General features: G+C 38.2%; 1 protein-coding gene across 1 annotated transcript; it reads right to left on the reverse strand.

The window, feature by feature from the left end:
* Positions 1-344: 344 nt before the first annotated feature.
* NPHP3 (nephrocystin 3) lies at positions 345-27,870 on the reverse strand. The gene is made up of 27 exons (XM_075705754.1): positions 27,517-27,870; positions 27,000-27,125; positions 25,604-25,754; positions 23,942-24,094; positions 22,448-22,581; positions 22,036-22,196; positions 20,001-20,148; positions 19,455-19,529; positions 18,715-18,894; positions 17,214-17,317; positions 15,660-15,774; positions 14,612-14,755; positions 13,962-14,059; positions 13,388-13,490; positions 12,693-12,775; positions 11,526-11,664; positions 10,556-10,720; positions 9,943-10,040; positions 8,967-9,089; positions 8,426-8,615; positions 8,040-8,281; positions 7,547-7,622; positions 6,287-6,414; positions 3,830-4,070; positions 1,729-1,854; positions 731-846; positions 345-525 (listed from the first exon to the last, which is right to left on the reverse strand). The coding sequence occupies exons 1-27, from the start codon at positions 27,868-27,870 to the stop codon at positions 345-347; spliced, it is 3,954 nt and encodes a 1,317-aa protein (XP_075561869.1).

Raw genomic sequence — 27,870 nt, forward strand, 5'->3', positions numbered from 1 at the left:
CCCACAGAGTATATACAATTGGTTCAACTTAACTTGTTATAATCCTGGCACTCAGGCTAAGAGGTCTCAAATCCATGTTTTTGGTATTAGCTATAACTTGAGCTAGTAACTAATAGCATATATATATATATACACACAATGAAAGAAGCTCACTTTATACCATGAAGTCTACAAAGTTAACATGGAAGGATTTCAAGCTTAAACATTTGTTTCCCTGTCATTCATGAAGACAGGTGTCAGTCCCAGAATAGTATGTTATCCTAGGAAAAATAGATTTGTCTTAATAATTTTAAGTCTGCTTTAAAACAGCAATAGAGACTGCCTTTTCTTTGAGCAGATTTATATCACCTTTGTCCATGTTCCAGGAAAATGTTTGGTGATAATGCACTTTTTAAGCTGAATGTATCTCCACTCAATGAGTGTCGAGAAGTTGCTTTTCCACCTATCAACAAAGTCTCTGCTTCTTTAATTTCCATAGCTCTCTTGTAAAGTTCCGCTGCCTTCTCAAAGTCTCCCCCTTCATAGCTTTGGAGAAGAGTAAAACAAAGGTGAAACAAGCAAATAAACCAAGTCTCTCAATTCGTTTAAATTGAAATGCACACCATGCTATCAACAAAGTGTACTCAAGGCTCTCTACTTTCCTAATGAGTACACAAGTCCAGGATGTTTTGTTTCATCCAGTCATTTTTGCAGTAATTTGCTTTTATAGGGCTAAAACATATAATCTTACCTCAGCACAGCCAAGTTTTTCAGAGTTTCCCCCACACGAGGATGCATGTGACCAAAGCTGTCTTCATAAATCTTTAATGCACGTTCATAAAGAGGTAAAGCTTCAATCTGCTTTTTCTTCGGGTCATAGAAAGTTGTTTGTTACAGACGTATATTATATTTGCTATTCTTTTTTCCAACATAGTATCAACACATCCTAGATGCAAAGTCATGCATATTTAACCAAAAAGGTGTTCCCAGTTCTCGATACTGTTGACAGATGAGGATGATAATTGAGATTGTCAAACCAATTGGCTTGCACTTCCAAATGCAATTCCCACTAATATTATAATAATTAGGGTCTGGACTTCCTAGGCAGTTTTGAGAATCTCAGTCCTGAAAGTTTTGAGTTAGCAAATGCTCTTTAATTTTACCCAAGGCAGCTTTAATCCCCGTTTAAAATCAGATATGCAGATTGCAGAAATACAGAAAACAAGAAAACAATCTACGGTTCGCTCGATGCGAAGTAAGGAATTCGGGAAGTTGATTGCATCACCTTTGAATCTCATATTAGTTGTAGACTAGAAAGTCTACAGCCTTCTCAGACTTTTAGTTACACAGAGTTGCAGTTCATCAAGGTGGGCACTCTTAAATTTCAAAACGTTGTGTTTCCCTCTGAGTCAGTGGTGGAGCTGTGTTCCGTCATACTGTGATAACCCCTGTGTCACTGAAAATGCTGTACTCTAGCTCTAGTCTTATAAAGCATGTGGGCATTTTGAATAATCTATAGAGCGTTAGCCCAAGTGTTCTTGTGAAATACTAGTCACAGCAATTACCTGTTTCCTGCACACATTTTCCTTGCCAAATGTCCTTTCAATTTTTAAAATGGAACCTAAGAATTTGCAAGTCTTATAAGGAATTTCCCTTTGAAATGTGATCAAGTTTCTTTGGTATCATTTAGGTACAATCATAAAAAGCCTAAGACAGGAATAATAAACATGTAAGATATGAAAAACTTACCATCTGACAATAAAGGACAGCCAGATTTACCAAAGCAGTTGCTACACTAGGGTGTTTTGGGCCAAATGACTTCTGTCGAATTTCTACTGCTAGTTCGTACAGAGGAACAGCCTTGTCAAGTTTTCCCTAGAAATAACAGGGAAAAAAAAGATTCAGTTGTCTTCTGTCAAAATGGTAACAGTAAAATCTATTTTAAACAAAAAGCCTTGGAGAAGATGTAACTGTTTTCAGAATAAGTGTTTAACTTTGGTTAATTCATAGTTATATTCTGCACAGGTGGTTTATTATGAATATTTATTAGAACCTCATTTTCCAAAATACTGAGCACACTCAACTCCCAGTTAATGTGTTTCTCAGCTACGTCTCTTTCTTTCTTTTTTAATTTATTTTTTCCCCGTGTCTCATTGAGAAGGCCATTAAAAAGAATTTTCAGTTGTACTTTTATCCAAATAATTTTCTCCATTTGTATTTCCTCATCCTGCTGTAAATGAGAGCAGAGTTTATTTTTTGTCCTTAAAGGTCCTAAATTTTACTGCTGATACGGGAATGGGAATATAGCTGCCTTAACTTTTGAGCAGTTTGCTGCTTACTGGAGTGTTGTTTGCACCATGTTCTTTGGAACAGCCGCAGTGTCCAATGCCATTTCAAGTACCTGTTGCTTCCCATTCACCATATTGAGGCTTTGGCTTCTTGACTTCCGTTTCTCTAAAATACCCCTCTCATATTCCAACTAGTTTTACTGTAGATTATTTTTACAGCAAATCTGTTTTCCTCCAAATCTGAATCTGCTCACATATTAACTGCATATACTTCAGAAGTATGCTTAGGCTTCTATTATTAGTACGTCAATTCTCACATTTAATAGCAATCAGAAATTAAATACTGCAAATATCCATTGTATAATGGTTCACTGTAATTGCAAACTTCAAATCAGATTTTCTTCTTATTTTTTCAAAGCACCACCAAGCCACAGTTTGAAAATAATCACTAATTCATCTGGAATAAATACTTATATATAAATAATCGTCATTTTCTACATCTGATTCCTGTCCCTTCTCTTCCTCCACTCTGCCCTGCATCACTAGTTCACCATGAATTTTAATTTGTGCTCCTTCAAACTAGTGAAGAGCTTTTTGATGCAAATATTGAGTGCTTTTGCAGTTTCTAGCAGCATGAAAATTAGAAGCTGAGGTGAGCAGAAAATATGTGACCCAAAACAATTTCATGCATATAACAGCAGGTAACAATTATTGAGCAAAAACACAGGAGCATTTGATCCAAGAGATTATCTTCAGGACTCTTTGCTCTTTGAAGAATGGTAAAATGTGAAAATATAAAAGAAAAAAAAATTTTGTTATCCTCTGAATTTGATCTTGGTTCAACAGCTGGAAACCTTACATCACTCTTACACTGAAGATATTGAATGGTTAGAGTGACCATCTGCAAACACAAATATTCATAAAACATTTTGAAATGATGAAATGCAGAAGTTTATATTACTGTTAATGTTATTCCCCGTAGTACATTTCGCAGGGGAGTAACTCTCATCTTTCACTGAATCAACATAAGCTGGAGGTAGATCAGCCAGACAGTTCATTTGTAAAGTACTATCTCCTTCATAAGCCTTCAAGCTACTCTCAATTTGACTGTAAAATTCAAGGTCATTGTGTAAAAGGAACTACTCCTACGCCCTAAAACATGATTTTTCCATTAAGACACATCTGACCAAACGCCTGTACGTGGATATCACATAGCAGGCAGTGGAGGACTCAAATACAGCAGGGGAAAAGCTTCCCTCACTGCAGCCAAAACACTAGCTTTTAACCAAATCGGAAACTACTCGTGGTGAATACTGAGCATGCAGGACACTGAAGACATTATTCATAAATATCTTTTCTTTAAGCGAAGTGTGTTTTGTAAAAGCTACTGGGCTTTTTGGAAACAGACTGAGGCTGCTTGACTACATCTTTTATGTATGTGTGTAGAACACCAACAGCTGACACAATTCCCATGCCCCGCTCCTTTTGGATTGAAGACTGTAACAACGCAAGGCATTGCAGTTAATTTAGGTGATGAGAAAAGGTAACAGGGTTGTGCTTACCATCTTTTTGTATAGTACTGCCAGGTGTTTCACAGTATAAGCCAAGGAGGGATGATCTGGAGCCAGTGCTCTCCTCCTGATGTCTAAAGCTTTTTCATAGAGTTCCTCCGCCTTGTCATAGTGCTTCTTCTCATTGTATAAGGCTGCCAGATTGTTGAAAGACTGCGCACAGTCTGGGTGGTTGGGTCCCAGGACTCTCTCTCTCATTTCCAAGGAGCGCTTCAGGAAAAGCTCTGCTGTCCTACAGAACACATTCGTTCAGCAGTATTTTAAAGCTGGTAACATCTGTACAGGCTGAAGTGGCTGTTTGAAACAGAACAAACAGCCTTGGAAACTGCACCGATACTGACGTCTGGTAATGGACTTTCCTCAGAATAAGCAAATGCCAGATGAGCAAATCATTTATGCAGTGAGGAACTATACATCCCAGACATAGTCCTGCCGTGCAGGCTAACCATAAGAATGTAGACAGAGAGCTAGTTAATATATTCCTGTGCAAACCTGGAGCCCCCCTGTAAAGGACCCAAATGCCAGTCTAGCAGATTTCAGCAAACATTACACTACCACAACAGCTGCTCATTTCTTTAATTCAACCTACATCTTCAGTTATGCAAGTAATCCTTCCTTATTCAAAACATTCTACTGACTTCTGGGGAACTCCTCATAGCAGTCATGTACTCCCACGGATAAAGCAGTGGTAGAATGCGAGGTAAAGGTTCAGAACACACCACTCATTTTTCAAGTAACTTTACAAAATATAAAACATATTACAGGGTTCAGCAGACAGCTTTCATACCAAAGGGGGAGAGACTGGAATGGGTTTTATGTATGTCATGAGCTAGATTCTCATAGTAGAATCTGTCTAGAAGTGACAAAGTAGAAAAGACTCTGTGTAATGCCACCATTCAAGCATTTCCCTATCAAAAGGGCATATTTTATCTCACTAGAGTAGCATACTACTATTCCATTACAGATTTACAGCAGTTTCTCTATCGCAAACAATGGGTGATCCCCACATAATACTGGCAGCATCCATTATAACTAGGCAGTTTGTCATCCTGGCAAACACACAAATTCTGTGTGCCACTATTCCCAAGAGGTCAGCTTAGTAAATTGGAAAAATCCATTTCGCATTAGAGAGAAAAAAAAGAACATTTATACACAGTACTGTAGGTTCAATTCAGGAGCTCTTAAGACAAGTGTCAAAAGGTGTTCACTCCGTGTAAGGGCTGGAGGATGATGTGTCATATAACAAGTAATAAAGTGACACACTCTTCTGCTATTGATTTCATTCTAACTGCATCAAAAAAAATTCAGTCTTGGACTTGCTGATTCAGAGACACAATATCCATTAAAAAAAAGACTTAAAACTTCACTAGAACAAAGTTTATACTTTTGCTCACTTATCAAATAGGGGAGATACGGTTACTCTAGAAGTAGGTTGTGTTGGACAGAAACTACCTATGGATAATGTGGAATATAAAATGATCTTGTATGAGATTAGATAGATATCGCTCCTCATTCACTTTGGCATGACTTCATGAGGGTAAACCGATGAAAAACCCCACATTTCCAACAAATGTTAAAAATCAATTCCTTCACTGTAAAGGTCCTGCATTTAACAAGAGATTCTGTGTGCAGATCCTAAATTATGGTATACTTCTGTAGTTATCTAACAACTACTGGTGACATAAACATCAGATATAGGAAGAACATGAAAATATATCCAGACCTTACTCTGTGCTTTTTTGCTGTGCACTTTCTTCTCCGAAAAGATTTAGTTCAGTAGAGTGGGATTTAAGGCGACTTTAAAATTCCCTCACAACTCACAGTTTTAGACTACTCTGTGGACTGAAGAAGTTGATGTGAATAGTGGCTAACCATGCAATCAGAACTGCTCTGCACCTTTTATTCCCCTTCTTCAACATCCCTGCTTATCTCCATCTGCTTTTAGAACACCTTTGTTCTGCTCTGTCCTCTTTTGCTCTTAAAAATGCTAGCAGGGTAACAGCCTGAGGATTACAAGGCACAGTGAATATTTAACTCATGATTTCCTGTAATATTGGCATTTTGAGTGTTTTTTACTGAAAAACAATCCTGCTGTTGAAGGATGAACACTACGGAAGAGGGTCACAAAATAGTGAAGCTGAGTAGAGGGGGCATAACTTTTGAGAGAGAACTGGTATTTGCAAGGAAGGCTGGTTAAATTTAACTGTGGAACATCAATTCTGAGTGCAGGAAATGCACTAACTGGGTAAGTACTCACATGCTAACAGCATCAACTCTAGAAAATATGAGTGAATTTCCCAGTAAACAAAAACCAGTAGAATGAATCAGGGATGGCACCATAATGAGTATTTGATCATGTGTCTACATTTAATGCTAGTTCTCAATGCTTTGCTTCCATTTCTATCTACGAGAACACTCAGTGGATGTGACACAATTAATACAACTTACTCAAGATTATTCTGCAGGTAATAGAGGACTCCAAGCTCATTGAGGGTTCGAGCATTATCTGGTGTATCCTTGCCTAACGTGAGCTCTTCCAATTGCAGGGCTCTTTGACGCAGGAGAGCAAAGCCACACTGCAGCAAAGCACACAGTAATGTCAGCCAATAACCATTGCATTTAAAGCATACAACTGAAGACAGAAAATCAAAAGACTCAGTTTGGTGCCAAAGGAGCACAATAATCCTATCTAAGTTCTGTTTTCAAGCTAAATGGCACATAGGCATTCTGCTTATTTACAGTCTAACAGTGAATTTCACCAAACATACTTCCAGGAACTGTAACTTACTGTGCTGTCACACAGCTCCGTTTTCCCTGTATCACACATGCTAATTTGCTTAAACTCTGCAGTTCAAATAACCAATTCAGATCAAATTCTTAGGTTTATAAGCTCAAAACTTACAATCAAGTTAATCTCCTATCCTAAATGCCATATAAAGTATTACTCAAGGCTTTACATGGATCTTTGTAAAATGGGCTGCCAAGCTAATGCTTACATGCAAAGTGAATAACAAGTAAAAAGTACAGCCATTGTTACATGCTTTACCTATTCTTGATCTTTGCAGTCTTAATAAAAATTTGTGCAGCAGAACTCATTACCAAACCAGACAAAATCTTCATGATCCAAATTAATTTGTATTTAAGCACTGTGGAAATAGCAACATTTTTATGGCTTTTCACTACTTTTATTAGGGCTACAACTAGAGCTCTGGAGTTACTAGCTGAACTCTTATAGTACCGGCACCAATGACAAGCAAACCCTTAGCTCAAGAATAACAAGAGGAACTCTGTAGCTGAAAAACACAGAAAAAAAAAAAAAAGGAAAACCTCAGTATGGCACATAATATTACTGGGATTATCTGTTGCAGTAAGCACTGTGTTCACTAGTATTTGTACGATAAACACCTCAGTTATTCTGGAGAACACCTTTTTCCATTGCCACTTTGACAGCAGTAATTCTGCACCCCCGAGACGTATATATCCACTTACTTCTTTTCCACCTCTCTCAACTCCATACCAGTTGTACTGATGCATCTCCACTTCCAGCAGAGTTGAAAGGGCAGTTACCAAAGCTGCTGCTAAGTTACTTATGCCCTCAATTATCAAAAGCATTGGAGCTTTGTCAGCTCTGCAGACACATTTTATCATCTATTTAGCAGAGCTGCAACATGGCCTTGCACTTTTATTAAATATCAAACATTTCCCTACCAGACTGCCTCTCCGCCTTGCTGCTTTTTGGCGTATTTTGAAGGACTTTTTCCTCAGTTGCTCAGCTTGTTCGTATCTGAAAACAGTTATTTACAGTGTTAGAAGAATGCCAAATGTAGCATCACTGAGTGTTCCTGAAAGCTTCTAAGTTCCTTAAGTGTACAAATTTGAGGAGAATTTAAGAATCTTAGGAAAAGAAAAAAAAAAATCACACTTTTTGTCAAAGATAAAAATATCCAAAATCATTAGGGCCAGACAATGCTCCTCCTTTATCTCTAACTTGTTAGAAGTTTGTTGTTAAACTAAGCACAAAAGTTGTCCCCTACTGGGTGGCCTGTGACAAGAATACAGAGGGGATGCTCACGGTTGCATTGGAAGTTACGAAACTCTAAAAAAGAATGAAAGAAACATTCTAGCTTCAGGAAGATAATCTCTGCTGTTACTTTTGTACCACCTCCACATGAAAAAAGAACACCAGTGTAGTCAATCTTACTTGTTCTGCTTTTGGTATAACGTTGCAAGTGCATCAAGTTCACGGGCTACCCGAGGATGTTCAGCTCCATAAGCATTTTCAGAGATTTCCAGTGCCTGTTTATACAACTGTTCAGCATTTCCAAACTTCTTCCACTGAACATAAACTCCCGCTAGCTGGTGGAGTGATTGCGCCACCCTTGGGTGGTCTGGATCCAGCGCAGTCTCTCGAATCTCCAGAGACCGCTGCAAAGGAGCTACAGCCTGTAAAACAACGAAGTTCAGAATACGATGGCAGCAGGCAGCATCCTGTATGCTGCAATAATTTAACAGCTGCAACAGAAAGCACACACTGAGCTCTGCTTAATTTGCCTCCTTGCTGTTACAACAATCTCTAAATGTACTTACCTGACTGAGAAGACCTAGGTCCTTAAGAAACCGTCCCAGGGTCTCATAAAGATCAGCCAGGCAGATCATACTTTCCTCTCCCTCACAGCTTTTTTCGTATTCTTTCAGAGAGTCAAAATACTCAGCTGCCATAGAGCTCTTATCTTTCCCAACCAGCTGCCAGTAACTCAGCAATTCTGCAAAATGTCCCCTGTTTTAACAAGGAAATAAGAAGCTCATCTTATCTCTGACACCTCTCTATTCAGACTGATGCTAGCTTAGAAGAAAAGGGCCATATGCATGAATTTTGTCATTAAGCTACGGAGCGTCTACAGAGACAATCCATGGAGACTAATGCTGTTCAACAGCAGCATCTATCCCTTTACCAACCCCCAGGTGTAATAGAACAGAAAAATAGATGATTTATACAACAACAGCATTTAGTATTTCAGCCTCTACTATTTCAGTTCCTTTAACCTACATCTGTAATTTTCTGATTTATATTGACAAAAAAATTACTTAGAAATCTTTATAACTGCCAAAGCAGTGGCTACCTTTGTACCTTTTGTAAAGGTTTTGGGATACAAAGAGATTCAAAAGACACTTGTGTAGCTTTTGCTTATCACCCTGCTGTTGGAAGAGCCAGGGAAGTTCATCTGCACTTCTCCAAGTCACTCGGTCTCGACTATTGAAAGAAAAGCAAATCAAAATTAAAACTCTGAGAGGCCTAACAGAACTTGTCAATTTGATGTGAAAACTAGGCAAGCATACAATTGCCATACTTGAATGTCTGAACAAGCAGACAGACTTATGTATATAAGTTATAAGACTTATGTAACTCCATTTTCTCACATCTTCATTTTAATTTCACCTCAGAGGGTGCTGGAACCCCCAGGTACCCCAGGAAGCTGCTCCTCCCTCCCGTATGGGCTAATCTGTGCCTGCTAGCAGAATTGCAGCCCTGCAGCAGCCCACTGCCCCTCTGCACCTCCTTTCCCTGGCACACTGTGGCCCTCAGCTTTCTGCTACCCAGCAGCGCATGATCTGAGGAGCAGTAAGCACTAGCCCACAGCTGGGACACACTAACTCAGGACTGTAAATGCAAATCAGCTTTCAAGCTGGGTATGAACTTGCAGCTCTTCAGCTGTTCTACTGGACCTCCTCTTGTTTTGAGGATGCAAGTGGTCTCCTGTTTCTTCAAGTTCCAAGCAACCTCAGACTTCCTAGCATTTACTGGGAGTTAGAAATCCACATGGGGTCAGTTACCACAAAATAACTGATGCAGTATGAATTCATGCCCTACCTTTTCACATGATAACTTTATTATATGCCCATTCCCCTCCACAGTCCTCAATCTTTTCCAGGATTAAAAAGTAACATATCAATAATAAGCTGCTGAACTGACAACTAGGGTTTTGCAGAGTTATATTGCCATAATAATTTACTAAACTATGTCAAAGAAGCTATGTAAAGAAAACAAAAATATCCATGAGGCATAAAGCTGGCAATTTAGCACATCTTGAGGAATTCTGACCTACCTTAGCTGCATGGTAAAATACTCCACTAGTTTTCGTCTATAGGCAGAAATAACTTTTTCACCTTCTTCCATATACTCTAATCTCACCATCTCCCAAGCCTACAAGAGAGTATAATTGAGAGAAAGAGAATGCATTTAATTTGTTTATTAAGTGCTGATGATACACAGGGCACTATGCAAGATTCCTTTATGAAACACATCTACTGTTGTAGAACTGAAAATCTTTCAATGACAAAGGCACTACAAACAGACTGTCTTACATTAGACTAAAGCTCTGGTTGTTCAGATAATATTCCCTTCTCCTTCAATTCTGCTTGTTTTTTGTGGAACCAGTGTTTTCTAGACACATGGAGTTAATAACTAATTGATCAGAAATTTCTGACAGTTTGAAATGCCAGGTTTTCAGCTGCTGAACAATAACTGACCAATAATGGTATCATAGCTCTAGTAGTTTTCAAGGTGATTCTAGCATCAGACCAGATGTTAAGGAAAATGGATGAGCAAACACAAACATATCACGAGCTACCTAGTTAACAACAGAACTTATCTAAAAAAGCAGCAGGGGCTTAGGGGGTGGAGTTTCACTTGCACATGTTTAGAATTACAAAAGTTACCTGGAGGTGCTGGAACTTTAGCAAACCACACCCATACGTCAGCAAACACATTTTGTGGAGGCTGTGAACAAGTGAGGCTAACAGTGCAGAAGACAGTTCAGGATAAAGTTCCATCAGCTCTGACTCACTCACACCATTGTGGCTAACACCGATGACACACAGTATCTACGTAAAGCAGAAAGATTATTTTACACAGTTAGCAGTATTTGCTGCTGAGCTGTTACACTGAAATTCCAAGAAAAATGCTGTGTATCATTGTGTATAACTTTATACGTCAAGGGAAAACAAAAACCGCCTACACAAGACCCTTCCCTCTTCTGTCCTCAAAGAACAATCCTCAGTGCTAATGGGTTAATATTCTAATAGATAGAACACCAAATGGGACACTCTGGGACAAACAAATGGCTCCTTAGACTTTCTTTTAAAACACTGGGAGAAAATAGCTCCATTATCATAAGGAACTTCCATCTAAGTAAATTATGCTGAAGGTCTTATGCTGTCAGCACCAAAGAACTTCTGGCAATTTTCAAGTATCATGTCCTAATCAAAAAAATGTTCCACACAACAGGGAAATTCTGCAAAGGTAGGAAAAGGAATCAGAAGTCTAATAAGAGGTGCCCTGTATTCATAAGATACCATGTTTTGATTACATTTACTACGGTCAATGTAGTTAATCATTGGATCAGGGTACCAAAGGAAGTGCTAATTCTGTATCACATCACAGTGGAAAAGTTCTGTTTTGTTTTGTGAGATAATGACTTAGTTGAAATTTAACACAAAGCAGTCATATGTTCTATAGTTATGCAATAGATACATTAATAAAATTGTCCCTTCTATACTAATAATACAGTAATCTCTGAATCATACATATGAACCAACATAAATTTATATTTACTTTTAACTTAAGAAAAACTCTTTACAGGAAAGAATATGCATTACCTGTAGAAATAGTGATGCATTCTCTGCTTACCTCTTTCAAAAGACCTTTCTCTTTATCACTCTGCAATGACTTTTGAATTGATCTCAGAACAAGCCTGTACAGTGACACTGTGTCTTGACATTGGAAGCACTGTTGAAGGGTTTCGTCAATATTTCCCGTACTTCCAACACTGAGCAGAAGGACAAAAGGGGCATGGTTTAGCTTATTAAATTTGGCTAAGATGAACTGAAACTACTAAAGAGCTCTATCTCAAAAGTGCTCTGAATTCCTACTGGGTTGAAAAGGTGCAGAGCACATGGTGAGATTAAACACAGAAGAGATGAATTCCTGAAGCCACCTTCTGTCATATTGTCTGATTTTTCTAAACAACTGCAAAATTTTTGTTGGAAAAAAAAAAAAGAGGGCCGTTGCAGTGTTCTTTCCTCCAGCAGGAGTACAGAATAAGAACATCACGTTGGATAAAGATAAAACCACATGCTGCTGTTTCATTTAATGCATTTACAAAGCATGTTTTCAGGAGCAATTAAGCATTCTAGGACATAAAACAGAAACAAAAAATAATGAAAATCAGTCACCCAGAGTAAATTATCAATCAGTGTATCATCTTCTGGGAGTCTCTAAACTAAAAATGCATCTTTCTCAACAAGATTATAAGCCAATGCACTTGTTAAGTATTCTCTTGCACAAGAGGGAAGATTAATTTTCTCCACAGCAGGAATTATAGGGCAAAGTACCATACGCAGGATGTTAAACTAAACAGTTGTTGAACTTCCTTTTAGTCTTAAAAATCTATGAGGCAAACCATCTGGTACATCAGTAAATACAACAAACCTGAATTAAACTGTTTAACAAAACAATATGAACATTCTCCAAATACCTTTAAAAAGCATTGAAGCAACTGACATACCCAGAAAGGAGAACAACATAAAAATAAAATAAAAACAGAAGAGCTGAAAACAGACAGATACAACTATTTGGATTCACTTAGTATGAAAATGGTGATTGTATACTCTCTCATTTTTCTTCCCATTGCATTCACAGTCAGTGAAGGGGGAAAACTCTGTATGCTACTCCACTGTTTTTTCTTAACAAGATTAATTCTATGTTAAATGAATGTATTTCAAAATGCTAACAAATCTACTTGAAGTCTTCTAGTCTAGTGACAAGCATAATAATTTCAAGACCATCTCAACTTACCAAGCAATGGTTTTGCCCAAAAGAGTGACATACAAAGCATTGCAAGTTGTGGCAGAACGACAATGTCGCTCAAGCTTCTTCTCCTACAACATTTCAAACAAAATCTGTGAGCCAAGATGAAATTAACCATACCAATAAAATTGTTCACTGTTTGACAAGAAAATAAAAGTTCTAGATATGCTTCCATCTGTAACATCTGAAGACTATGACATGATAACCAGTGGACAAAATAGTGCATGTTTTTTCTAGCTACAGGAGCATAAGAGTGAAAGTTTCCTTTTGAATTTAAGAAGAAAAGATTAGGATCTAACCATTACATCTCTCAAGATGAGGTTTACCTTGCAGAACTGGTCTCCAAGGCAAAGAGGTAAAATACTTTTCTCCCCACTCTGCCAATCACTGCTACAGTATTATGCAATACTAAACCTTCCATTATTCTAAAATAAAATAACATGTTTACAGGAATGTGTGCAACTGCACAGTTTTTGTGTTAATTATTTATGCTGCTCCATCTGTGCTTCTGTGCTATGACCCATGGGGTAAAAATACTCAAACTGCATGACATCTTGAGCAGTAGTATTTAGTTAGCTAAATATACTACTTTCTTTTGGCAGCTGGGCTTATTTCATCTTTCCATGTTTTCATTAAAAGTTATACTAGGGTAAGGTATTTTAGAAGAACTGCAACAGACATACCTGCTCTTTAGTCAATTTAACATTTGCAGAGTTACATTCTGCACTAATGAGAGATTTAACATCTTTGGAATTCAGCGGATCAAGATGAAGAGTGGGCCACAACCTTTGGTAAGAGAGAACAAAGTCATATTCAGACCTTATTAAATAGCACACAAAAGGAAAAAAAAAAACATCAAAGTTCCAGAGCTTTTTAAAGGTTGATATCAAAGCTGTAATTGAAGCTATTCCCTGTTACTAAGAAATTCTAGTCATCACAAGTCAAATTTCCACTTTTAGCCTTATCCTGGATCTACATCATGGTACTGCGGTTCTTGATGTGCATCTGACTGTATTTAATATCCTCTTTCATATAGTCATGTGGATAGATCCATCACAGTAAAACAGAAATCTGGTTTCCCAACAGCTAAAACCTGTCCCCATTGCAGTTACAATAGAGAAGCTTTTGCAATGGCTGCAAAACCTTATGCTATTAAATCTCCAGGTCTTGACAGATCTGGCTGTTCAATGAGTAACTCTAATTTAAAACAGTAAGTCTAATCCAGGTTACTTTGAACATCTCAGAAATATAACATACCTCCAAGCCTGTGGACATGTTTCTACATTCACTGATACAATCACTCTCACATTCACTGGCAGTGGATCTATCAGCCACTTCATATGCTTCTCAGCTTGCTTAAAAACAAATTTTCGTTACTTAATATGAAGGATGCTCAAACCAATGCCAGAAGTTGATACCTTTCATTAACTGCACAGCTCAGTAAAAGGAGTCTTAAATCCTCCAGTGTCCTTAAAAGTTGTTCATGATCTGATTCTTGAAACAGTACTAAATGATCCACTGATATGTATCAGCATGACTGTACTTTAAATAAAGCAGATGGAATACTATTGTTGAAATGTTCACCTCATAAAGACTAGGCTATTTACGTGCCCAATAAGTCAACTCACAGCCTTGAATCTTTGGATAAATAATGTAACTGGACTGCTCAAAAATTAAGGTGTTAAGATAAATTTAAAAGAAAAAAAAACAACCCCAACCCAACACCAATTTTATCCATAAAAATGAAAGACTATTTTAAATGTGCACTTTTTACAAAACTATTTTCTATATGTACTCTTTAAAGCAAAGCAAACATTAATATTTCTGCTACATATATATAGTTGAACCTATTACAATAGCCAAAGTTTCTTTTAGACTAAAAAATGGCAAGTCTTTTGAAAACATACCTGTATTTGGTCAATAGAATCAATAATTATAATAATGCTGCCTTGATGACGTGCAGAAAGTTTTTCTAGCCAGCGGGGAAACTCTTCCAGAAGTTTAGATGGATCCAAAGTCAGAGGCGACACTAACCAAGAGTGTTGCATAAGCTGCAGAATTATAAACATATACAACAAATTCTACCTTAAAAATCAACTAGGATTGATTGAAAAGATGTCCTATAGACATTGTTGAAAGATGTCCTACAGACACAAGAGGGAAAAAAACCGCAACACACGATTTTGAGGCAATTTGTCTAGTCAAGTTCACACAGACTTCTTTCCTTCTAGTATATGCAGAAAGCTGGCATATGCAGAACAAAGAATATTTATTGAAGTTGTTGTGTAATTTCTAGAGAGATAACCTGCATTTACACAATGGACAAGGAATTTGGAGACTTAAAGGGCTTAAAAGCTGCACAGGTTAAATAGGCAGACTTCTAAACTACACGAGAAAATTGCAAGGAGAGCACAATTGACTTCATTTTTCTAAAGGTTTTAGTCCTGTGAGGTCCTTAGTGCCACCCTGTGAAGGAAAAAGAAAGCTCAGACCCTGGCACAAAAATACTCTTCACTTATTGCCCACATATCTAACACACAGTTAAAAAATAAATTAACATAGGAGAGAGACTCGTCTAGGAACAACATGGTGCCAACTGGTGAATACAGCCTCAGGTTTCTAAATACATAGACAGAAGAGGTACCACCTGCCTCTCGCATTGGCCAGATGGCAGGAAATTTTGGAAGAAGCTTATATGGTTTTATAAGCCACCAATATAGGTCACTGGAAGCGTAACTGCTAATGCCAATCTATTATGAATATCCCAGAGATGCTACTCAGTTGATCTGCATTCAGTGTATAGGATCGGATTCCCCCCATTCTATAATGCCTTATGTTTGTATTACTCTTAAATGATGTAGAAAAACCTGTAGAAAATCTTGTCTTCCGACACACACACACGCTGGCACTTTCCAAAGAATCATACAATGCAGGGTATGTAATAATACAGCATACCTTTAAAGTAAGGCGTTTAATTATCAGTGCAGATTCTGAACTAGTAGACATGGGCCTCCCAACAAAGTGATAAAGAATTAGAGTGTTTGGTGAACGCTTCTGTTGCAATTGAATCCTAATGAGAGAAGTTTAAAAAAAAAGGACTTAACAGACTATAATTTTGCAAATATATCTCAGATAAAAACTATTATTTTTGCCAAAGGAGTTAAGAGCGTCTTAGCTAGAGGTGTTCAACATTTATCTTACAGAATAGGACAGCCATTTCCTGAGCTATAATTGAACTTTTAATGCCAGATTCTATTTTTGCTCTTCCCAGTACCGATAGCCATTAGCAAGTGCCCTTCCTGGCACTGGACAGTCACATGTCACTAAGCTTTTAAGAAGTAATGACACTATCAATTTACTTTTATGTCAGCAAATTTTGTCATAGCCTACAAATGACCATAAAATGCATTTCTATGATAAATTATTAGGTCTGATCTTTCCTTTTTTTTTCAGTTAAAAAGACTCCAAAGGACCCCTCTTGTGTATCAGAGAACGGCAACACTACTGAGCTATTGAAACCACTTATTAATGCTGTGCAAAGACAGATCCACAGGGTGTTGCAATTGGAGACAGGGAGGTGTTAAAGGCAGGCCAGATGGAATTACTCAATTATTACAAATCTTTCCAGGATGCTTCAATAGCTTTCTAAATGGTCCCATTTTCATAGAATCATAGAATCATAGAATGGTTTGGGTTGGAAGGGACCTTTAGAGGTCATCTAGCCCAACCCCCTGCAGTGAGCAGGGACAGCTTTAACTAGATCAGGTTGCTCAGAGCCCCGTCCAATTCCGCCCTGGAATGTTGCCAAGCATGGGGCCTCCACTACCTCTCCAGGCAACCTGTTCTAGTGCTTCACCACCCTCATTGTAAAAAATTTCTTTCTTATGTCCAGTCTAAATCTATTCTTCTTTAGTTTAAATCCATTATTCCTTGTTCTGTCACAACAGGCCTTGCTAAAAAGATTCTCCCCATCCTTCCTGTAGGCCCTCTTTAAGTACTGAAAGGCCACAATAAGGTCTCCTTGCAGCCTTCTCTTCTCCAGGCTGAACAACCCCAACTCTCTCAGCCTCACAGGAGAGTTGCTCCAGCCCTCGGATCATTTTGGTGGCCCTCCTCTGGACCTGCTCCAACAGGTCCATGTCCTTCTTGTGCTGAGGGCCCCAGAGCTGGACGCAGTACTCCAGGTGAGGTCTCACCAGAGCAGAGTAGAGAGGCAGAATCCCCTCCCTCGACCTGCTGGCCATGCTTCTTTGGATGCAGCCCAGGATGTGGTTGGCTTTCTGGGCTGCAAGTGCACATTGCCGGCTCATGTCCAGCTTTTCATCTACCAGTACCCCCAAGTCCTTCTCTGCAGGGCTGCTCTCAATCTCTTCATCCCCCAGCCTGTATTGATATCAGGGGTTGCCCCATCCCAGGTGCAATTTTACCTCTAATTAAACTGATATGATGTTTGAAATTTAATGGAAACTTTTTTCTTAAATTTCATTCATTAAAAAAAAATTAGTTTACCATTTTGACAGAAGGAGCGATTTCCCAGAGCCTGGTCCTCCTGATACAAGCAGAGGTGGAATTGGTGCTGGTGCTGCTACTAGGTCATTTAGACGTTCAAAATACTATAAAAAAGAAACAATCGTTACAAATATTCCACTGTTTAAGGGAGAAATACAGTGCTTGGCATTGTACACCATCTAGATAGAAAATGCAAGCACAGATTTATTAAGGTAAGGGAATAACTACCGAAATGCAATATAATACAAATGGAAATAAATTTTGTAATGAAACACTTAAACCACAGAATTTATTATCTCTTTTAAAGAAAGTGTAAAATAAATAAACTTCTTTTAAAAAACTCTATTTAAAATGGAACTTTCAGTGCTAATAAACTGAATGAGTGTTACTACAGTAAAGCAATTGGGTACTATGTTTGTTCAGGCTTCCTCACTCCCCCTTCCCCCCAACTACTCCATTGCACTGGATAGGTTGCCAGGACAAAGCCTTCAAAGTTGGCATCTGCTATGAATGATATTTTGAGGCGCTAAGCACACAAAAGAAAGGCTTTCTTTCACCACATGAATGCCCAAGAACATTGTAGGAGAGTTCAGGATGACAAAACCAAAACCACCCTTCATCCACTTGGGAGAAATATTTTGTCTGCAAAAAAGAGGTGGAGGTGCATTAAGATACACAGAGGTATTTTTTCTATTAATGTTCCATTATTTTACTGTTTTAGAATGTAGTAAAGATGACACAATCCTCCAACCCACCGCCAATATATGAGTAGTGAAGTAAAAGAATAAATTGTGCTAGTAAAATAGGGGTACTAACAATTTAAGTACAATGCCACAGAAACTACATGCTTATGTTACATTATAACATCAAGGAATGTTGCCCAAATAAGCCATTGCATCACTTTCCATCACCACTTTAGTATTTTTTTCCCACATTCATTATACCTTCCCTACATATAACTGGTACCCCCAATTTGAAATGTTTTAAAAATTTTATTTCAAGTAATGAGTAAGTACTGAGCTACTCAGCAGCTCTCTACTTTTAAATTTCCTATGTTCTTCTCACATTTGTATGGCTACATGACGATATGAAATCTTTTCATTAGTCATCTCCAAAAGACCTAACTCCAGGTGTCAAGACAGAGCCCGGATTTCCTCACAAAAAAAAACAACCCGCAAAAAAACGTTCAGAGCCTTTTCTATTGATGACCAAAGTCTAGGAGGACACCCTACTTCTGGCACACGGTTATAGCGCTTTTCTTCTGTGCAGGAACAACAACTGCTTCTTCATCAATGCCATTCAACAACACACAAACTGGCATCTCTCCCAGAAAATAAATATGCCATCTATATAAGACATATGGCTTCTTCTAGCCTAAGGAGTAACAGCCTCAAGGATGCTCTCAGACACAGCTTCTTCTGTAGAAGTACATCTCACCTAACAAGAGATGGAAATGAGCGATGACTGTCTCCTCATTCATACACATTTCCAATGTACTTACTTTCTCAAATCCCAGCTCACATGTCGAATTAGAGGCCTGCTGAAAAGCTTCCATCTGTTCTTGTTCATCATGCGCATCCCACAATACATCACCAAAAACTTCTTCTTCAGGAGCAGTGGACTCTTCCTTATTACCCAAATCCTTGCCTTCTAGTTCTGTAATTTCACACCCCAATATATCCTAAGTAAAAAGAAAAACACACGGAGAAAACTGCAACTGTAATTCTTAACAGTGCAGGAACATTTGGCATTACTCTGAATTCCACTGTATATGAGTGCAGCTCTAATAATTTCAATATGCTCATTTCCTTTTAGGCTAGCAGAGAACATAAATAAATGAGCAATTGGATGAAACCAAGTTAACTCTGAATGCACAGGTTTCAAGACATTGGTTTTAGTTTTCTCATAGTGGAAGCAACCCGCCACAAGGACGGATAAGGAAAAAATGGACTATGCAATCTTTCCTTATCCTATGATATGGATAAAGAGAAATTATAAGAGAATTTAGGCCACAAATAGATCCCTTTCCCCTGTTATTTCTGCTTCTGTCCATAAAAGCACTGCTCAGTTTTGGGTTTTATTTTCTACCTGCAGATTTCTTTGCTTGCCAGATATTAATGATAAAACACAGAAAGATCCTTTCAATTACATCTAAGCAGCATATAGTAATCACACTGACATCATTTAAGATCACAAATCAGAACAAAAACAGAAAAAGCTGAAATGCATCATGTACTCTACCTGTTTAATTATCTTTTCCACACAATTATAGATTTCGTATGCTCCTTCCTCCACACCTCCAAAGTGATCAATCATCTGAAAAAGTAAATGGCAAAGCATGACGGAACTCTGAATCTGGTTGGGAACAGTATTTAGGACTTCCAACAAAACCATTCTGGAACACATTTAAATTCCATTCTGTTGCGTTCCTGATCTATTTTCAGATGGGAGGAATCTCTCTGGAGGTACACTTCTTTCTCTTCAGTGGCTACAGAGGGACCTTAGATAAATAACTTTGTCATTTAAATGGCTAAACACAGGTGAGAAATTTTATCCCTATAGTACAGGGATTTTTTTTCAGTGAAAATGTAGTGGCTTTTTTTCTCCCCCGCTAATGAAAATTTCATAACATTCATAAATTTCAGCTTCATCAATCTGCTCATGTAATGAGCATCCAGAGCAATGAGTGTAATGCAATTTCTCCTCAAATCTGCGACTACTAGCACTCAATGCTGTTTATAGCAGGAAAGTAAGCCTTTTAAAATTCAAGTCTTTAAAATGCCATACCTTTGCTTTGTTCACATAAGAAATTTGCTCAATTAACTGTTGCACTGAGACTGAACTGACTCTGCCATCCTCCTTTCTGTGGTAAATTAGCCGGGGTTTTTCTTCTGGATTTCTCAAGAAGGCTTCTTCACAGTCCTCCAACAAACAACTAGATTGGAAATCAGCATTCTTGTGCTATATTACACTGCCGTAGTAAATAGTTCAATCAACACAAGCTCCGAAGATGGGTTTCACTGCAAAATCTAATTCAAAAGTCATATCTATTTACAACAAAGGGCAAACAAATATTTCAGCAGAGAATTTAAGATAAACTCTGAGGCAGGAACAGCTAAGAGAGAAACTTATGCTATTTGTACCAAAAACATTAAAACCATTTTTACGATTATTGCTTTGTAAATTAAAGATTGATCTTCCTGTCATACCAATATGCAGAGTGAAAAGCAATTGCCTTGCATGGAAAGAACATGGATTCATACATGTTTAACAAGCATCATATACATGCTCTGCCATCACTTCTTTGAAGGCTCTGTTCTATTCCTTGACCTTTTTAGGAAAAGTCCTTTAGTATTTGTCAGATGTAGGACAGTCTTTTAATTCATAGTAGTTGAAAAGGAGAATTACACACCTCCAAATTCAAAAGCACTTTGTCCGTATATACATGAATGATATCCATTAATATTATTCCCAGCAATCTATTGCTGTTCCACAGAAGGAACTATACAACTTGGGGATGCTGGCAATAGCAGACAGGATCTCTCAAATATTATGTTCTTTACATGAGCACTACAATTTTCATCACAGTTTTTCTAAGAGAAACTCTCTAAGTGAATACCATTGGCAGGAATACTCCTTCGTGGGTTTTTTCCTTGAGTATTTTCTTCTTAAACACTTGTGACCCACATACACAAAACTGGGTTATTTGGCAACACTATCCCCTCAAAGTGTCAATATACCCTCAGCAGCTGACATTATCTTTCTAAGAGCATAAATGTATGGCAGCTCTAGTCCCATTCCTCTAAGAAAACAAATCAACATCTGTGGTACCTGGCTGTTCCCTGAAGCGCTCCACTGTTGTAAATCTTAGCTACTAGTGACTTAAAACAGCCTTTAATTCTCTGCGGACAGATGTTTTATTTACAGAAACAGGAGGTCTAGTTAATACAAGAGCTCTAATAATACAACAGTGTTTGAAATCCCTAGAGTTCAAAATCCACCCCTAATATGAAACTTAATGCATACCAGTATTTTCAGATTTTTGCATTCATACAGATGTTTTGGAATGACCACTCTGTGATCCTTAATATTATCTTTTCTAATCCCTTTTCCTCACTTCTTCAGCAAAAGGACACTTCTCCCTCCCCCAAACATCAAAACCAAACTCTGCCCAACATTCCGAAATGCATAACAGAAATAGTCCTAACACAATTCTAAAAGTATCCCTAGTTTGGTGTTTTTCATTTAGTAAGACATGTTTCTTCTTCTAGAAGGTTAGGAAATTAGTCACTGAACAAACAGAACATACTGCATCACTATTTGTCATAAAACATCATGACTTCAGTAAATTAAGCCGTAGAAAGCTAGCATGAGGTACCACACAGGAGAGCCATGAAATCAGTTTGAAAAATAGCCAAAGATAGAAAATAATATGCAACAGTATAAAATCAAAATGCTACATACAGGTGTAAGGCTAGATAAGCAAATGAAACACACTGAGGACATTCACACCAGCCATCTCAAATTCCTAGGACTCCAGCAATATGCATGACAGAGAGCTGCTCTTGGAAAGCAAAACATTTCTGCGTTATGAAGACATCTTTCATGCTGTATTTTAAGAGAATCTGCAGCTACAAGAAAAAGGAAATGATATATTCTTTTAACTGTCTGTACTAGCAAACCTAAAGTTTGAAGGAGTATCACTTAGAAGATACTAGCTCAGGAAATGTACTGAGCAAAACATCACATACATTTTAATAAGCTACGCACCCTGCATAAATTATCAGCTTCCATTTGCTTTATCAGTCTGGAAAATACTTACCTTGGTAAAGTTAAATGCAGGAGCAAAATGACTAATGAACTTTTTTCAATTTCCCATTTTCTTACATCCTTAAGAGGCCTTTCATTTTCTGCTGGAAAACGAACAACTTGAAAGAAGTACCCCATTGTTTCACAGATTCTTTGAAGTTTTGGTGAATAGTTCTGAAAGCAAATTTCAGTAATGGTGCTTTATTACTAAATCTGCATAGCACTAAGGACCTACTAGATAAAGCTCAGTTTCATTTCTCTATGCAGTTTCTTCCCCTGAAGTCCTTGACAATACTTTCACTGACTTAACTGAAATCAGGCTACACCTACTAAAGCTTTCAAGAAATATTAGACAAATTTCTGAGTAAGTATCACAGTGGAAAAAACCCAGCATATAACTTAGCCTAAGTTTGTGAGGTACTCACTTCAATGAAGATGTCCACTTCTGGCTGAGTCTCATCAGTACTAATAATAAAACATCTTACTGTGTTACTCCACAGAGAGTGGGAAAACAGAGGAGTAACCTGTAATAAACTGGTGACAGCAGCATCCCAATCATCTGCCAATGAAAAAAAATCAAAATGAAGTCTAGAGATCTTCACATCTGATTACAATGCATAACAGATAAGTCATCACCTCTCAACATTATAAATACTACATTTTATTTAAAATAGCGGTAACATTTTTACTCAACTATTTTAACTTGAAAAATTTGAATTTAGAGAACTGATATTGTATCAGTTATAACATATCATCTGATAACGTCATGGCAAAACCACAACGTTAAATATATTCATATTATCATTACAATGATATTTCCTCTAAAAAGGATTGATGAAATGTATCCACAAAATAAAAGATGATAGTTGTAAAATAAGTAAAAATATGCAGAGATAATAAAATCACTCATAATCAAACATTATTTTTTTCCTCCAGATCTACATGTATTTCAGTTAGACAATGCAAATAAATGACAGCGAAACATTATGGGAACTTCCTCTTCTTGAGACAAAGTCCATTGCTTTCTGTAGTACTGTATGTCAATTCCCTATAGAAGCAATGGATTTTAAAACTTTCTTAGGTTCTTGATTTTGTGGCTGGTCATTCTTTCAAGCTAGGAATAGGTTCTCCTTTCAGTACCATATGGCACAGTGAAAGGCTTAGCATGTGAAGCTGGAGCCATCACAGAGCAGACTTTCCCCTCCAACTTTGCAGGCACAGCCTTCTGAATCAGAGCCTGAAGGATTGAAGAGAAAAGGGAGAAACTGCCTGCAAATTCAGCTACATGCAGGAGGGGTTCCAGGGCCAGGATAACAGTGAGGGAAAACAGAGCACCAGAAGACAATTTACAAGAGGCCATTTGGGAAACAAAATTCAAAAGCAACAATTATTGATAACAAAATATCTAACACTGATTCACATAACATTGCATACATCCTGATCTTGTGATCAGATTTCCATGAATGGCACCCTAAGCAGAGTCAAACCCCATGCAAATCCAATGAAAAAAGCAGGGATAAAGTTTATTCTAATGCAAACGTAACATTCATACTCAAGAAGTAGAGAATTTGAATAAAAATGGAAAAAAGAATGCCAGCACATATTGAAAGAGAGATCACTATCTTCCTTAGTCAACATAAGCAACAGAATGGTATTTGGTTTACTTACATTGAAGCACTATTCACTGCTGTTTGCTAAAATCACTGCTGCACATACCATAGTCACCAATACATTAAACACAGCTTGGCACATACAGCTACAGATTCCTTTTATTTTTACAAAGAATTCCAAATAACCCTTCAGTCAAATTACCCAAGAATGGTCAGAAAAGGAGCTAAGAAAGAACACAGTTATTTAAGAATGGTTGGAAAATGACACAGACACATATAATCCCAGCAAAACAAACCACCATTACTTACCTCTGTTTATATTTGCAAACGGTCCCTCAACGTCTATAGAGCTATGAGCAAACTCAGGCCCTCTGAAAGATTGCTGAAGTTGCATCATACTACCCATGGATGGCTCACTTCCCAAAGCTCCCCCATTCCAGTATTCAGATTGTGCCCCAGTAGCTAAGAATTGGAAAACAAAGAAAAACCTCTTCATTATCACTAAACAAGATAAATTACCAGTCTTAAATACTCCAGCTGAAACCTACTGTCACATGCCATTGATCATAACTTTTTCTCCTTTAGCAGATTTACTCGCACCTTTGTGTGATGTAGTTCTAAATGGGCACTTGTCCGAAGTTAATGAGAAGCCATGCTGCTAATGGAATGAGGTTATTTGCTAGTATTTGTTATTATATGGATTGCTCACATCTGTTGAGTTCAAAATGTTGGGTTCGTATCAGGAAAACAGTTCACAATATTGCTGCAGTCATTTGTGCACATCACAATATTGACAACTTTTGTTCAGGAATGTTCCAGCACTGAAAAAGCGTAAAGGGGCTGTAGGTCAGGACTGAAATATATTCTCTGTGCTGTGTGAAGAGCTTTCACACTATCTCTTCGTAATATGCTTGGATTACACTTCTGCCAATCAATATACAACTTCCAAGACACTAAATAAATCTTCCATGGAGAAAATAAGGAAATTGAAAAAGACTTAGAAAAAGGTAAAAAGAGAAGAATTAATTTAGAAATTAACTAACACAAAAGATGACAGAAAAAAACCCCAGAAAACAAGGCTATTTGTACCACTAAAGTTCATCAAATGCATTAGTATGCAAAAATCTGATCACTGCATTTTGAAATGTTTCTTCTAAAGACTGCATATTTATACTCTTGCCAAGATGTGACAGTTGATATATCTCAATAAACAAAACAAAGGTTAAGCAACAGCACTTACACGCAGTTTTTCCTCAGTAACGCTTCATGGTGCAAGAAGTAATGGCGGCCACCCTTAAGAGCATTAAGGTGCTAACTGTTTGCTACAACTATTGCTCTATTTTCAATCAGATACAAAGTCAGAGGACTGATCACACACCTAGCTGATTCCTTCCCACGTTATCAAATACCTCTTACAGCATATACAAGATTTTGCCTATTATGTCATTAAGATTGCTAGGGCTTCCCTTTCAAAAAAATTCTTCAGTAAAATGACTCTTTTGGTCAGTTCATGTTTGCTAAATATCTAACTCCGCTATTCTGAAAAGTATAGCAGCTGAGACTGGCATACTTCATCATCCATAGACAGTTAAGTCTATCTAAGATTCCCTCTAGTTTCAGGTGTGCTTTTTGGATCCTTTGGAACATGATCTCTCAGATCTAGAATCAGAAAAGATTAGAAAACTCAGAACTGTTCGTGGAACAATTTTAAAAAAAAAGTCTAAGTCACTGTGTCTAGACCGCACTCTATTTTCTTCACCTATTCATTCATAAGACCAGAAACGTGCGGTTCCCACAACCTAAACCAAGTTTGTAACGTCAGCTGCTTTTACCCTTTAAACTGTTTTATGTTGCTTTTCAAGCTGGATTAATAAAGCTTTTTTCAAAAGAATGTAAATATTTGTCTTGTGCTTTACTGTGCAGAGACTTCAGTCACATTCCAGCACAAAATGCTGGGGATGAAATGCTCACCCGTAACATCTGTACAATTGTCATCAGAATCAGACTCTTCAGGATCAAACACTTGGATTCCTTGGGCCTGGAGCCTCTGAAGTTTTGCTTCTAGCTCTCGTTTGGCCCTCAGTAAGTCCTGAATCTCATTTTCTTTAGTTTCTCTAAAAATCTATGAACAGGAAAGGAAAAAAACGCGAGAAATACAAACCATCAATCTTTTGAAAATCAATACCAGTTCCTGAATTCACGTTATCTGCTTTCAATTGGAAAAATAAGTTTCTAGCATTCATTTAGCAGGCAAAGACATGAAAATGTGAACAACAACCCATCAGCAGCCTATAAATGAGCAGGGAAACATAATTTAAAATGATCTGGTTTTAAAATTTTACCATTTTAAACCTTCTCATACTGTTCTGAAAGTTAGAAGTCTGCATTAGTATGGGAGTTCATTAAAAACAGCAAGTACCTTTCTTCACCTTTTAAAGTTTATTGTCTTTAAAATCACTACATGTAATAATTTTTTTCAAAGGTTCCCTTTTATTCTTCCATGTATTTTTTTACATTTACATATCATCTTGTATTTAATTTTGATTGTTGCAGAAATTTAAATTACATAAGACAGAAAGTGATCAAGCATCTCCAACTGCCCTGTTTGTAAAATATTACTGTCATGAGCGGAAGAAAACATGAGCCTAGATTTAAATACAGAGATGAAATCTTCAAGTCTCATTTCTTAAATAAGGTCAAACCCAATTCTCTTTTTTCATGTATCTGCCAAACATTAACACCTGTTACAATTAAAGATATCAGGAATCTTGAAAACTGTGCAAACCAGGACCTAGTGCTCTGTTTTGGGTAGAAGTATCATCAACTGCTGCAAGGGAAAAGCAGAAGCATCAGCTTGGCCTTTCAAGTCATCCCTCCAGAAAGGGCAAAGTCTTTTGTCTTTAACTGGCTATCATACTTAGCAGCCAAAAGAGATGCACCAATACACACTCTTCTTTAATGTAAGCTAGAAGTGTTAAAGATTACAATGCTATATATACGATTTATTCAGAAATAATGGAACTCGGTTTATAAATTCCTTCAGCATGTGTCAGTCTGCAGCCTGTGTTTTCTTGTCACTCTCAAATATGAATATATTCCTGTGTTCATATGCATCACTGCATAGTGTCCTTTTAATATTTAAAAAGTTATTTTCTCTTTTTTCCTCTTAGTTTTACAGAGAACTTTTGGTAGGATTATCTTGAAGGAAATAAGGAGCTACAGCTATGATACAGCAATTGTTTTTAGTTTTTTAAGAAAGAGAGGTCCTCATGAAAGCTATTGGAGAAAAGTTCATTGGGGGAACTTGACCAAGTGAAATCTATCTTTTTTTTGGTTGTTTTCCCAGGAAAGGAAAGTCAAGCCATACCTTGAATTGCCTTTTGACCTTGTCTCGATCATGCTCAAAAGTAGCAGCTCTCTCCATGGCTTGGTATTTAGCTTCTAATGCACTCTCTTTCTCTCTTAGTATTTTCTGGTAAGTTTTCTGAAGTGCCTGAAAACATTTAATACACCATTTTCCTGAGTGAAAGCAATCTCTGATTAAAGGTTTTAGATTACTTTTCAGCTAGTGAAATTCAGGTCTGAGTATGACGCTAACCCAGCACACTACTTCTCTCTCCTTGCTCTAAGGATGACGGCCACGCACCATGTGGTCCCCATCCCCAGAGGCACACCTTGACTGCATCCTGACAGCTCGCCAGGACGGCGCTGGGGTGCACACCATTTCCCCGGCACCCTGCCTTCCTTGGGAAGGAAAACTCATCGCACCCATCACCTCCCCACCACAGCTTTCCTGGGAAGCAAGACGAGTCCTTCGCAGCCTCACGCGCGAGGGTCCCGCTTCGCCGCTCGGCCCCCTCGTCCGGGAGGGCGGCGGGGGCTACCTGCAGCTCAGCGCGCAGCCGCTTGTTCTCCCTGTCCAGTTTGGCCTCCTTCTTCACCATGGAGGCCACCTCGTTGTTCTTGCTGACGCGGAAGATCTCGTACTCCTTCTTCAGGCGCTCGTACTCGGCCACGCACTCCAGCTCCTGCACCGAGGCCGTCGACTTGAAGCTGGCCCCGATGAGGCCGCCGGGCCGTGAGGCCCCGACGCGCCGCAGGGAGCCGCGCAGCAGCCGGGCCTTGGGCTTCACCTCCACCGGGATCTCGCAGGCCTCGCCGCCGCCGCCGCCGTACGTGTCCTCGATCACCTCCCCTACCCCGCCCGCCGGGCTCACCAGGGACGACGCCGTCCCCAT

This window comes from Pelecanus crispus, chromosome 2, assembly GCF_030463565.1.
Source record: "Pelecanus crispus isolate bPelCri1 chromosome 2, bPelCri1.pri, whole genome shotgun sequence".
NCBI lineage: Eukaryota > Metazoa > Chordata > Aves > Pelecaniformes > Pelecanidae > Pelecanus > Pelecanus crispus.

Bases quoted from the DNA above. Each gene is read 5' to 3' on its own strand.
- NPHP3 (XM_075705754.1), bottom strand. From the start codon at position 27,870: ATGGGGACGGCGTCGTCCCTGGTGAGCCCGGCGGGCGGGGTAGGGGAG. The intron at 24,095-25,603 runs GTGAGCATTTCA...TCCAATTCTTAG, and splicing joins CAATTGTACAGATGTTACGG to CTACTGGGGCACAATCTGAA. The intron at 13,491-13,961 runs GTATGTTATATT...CTCTTACCAAAG, and splicing joins ACATGTCCACAGGCTTGGAG to GTTGTGGCCCACTCTTCATC.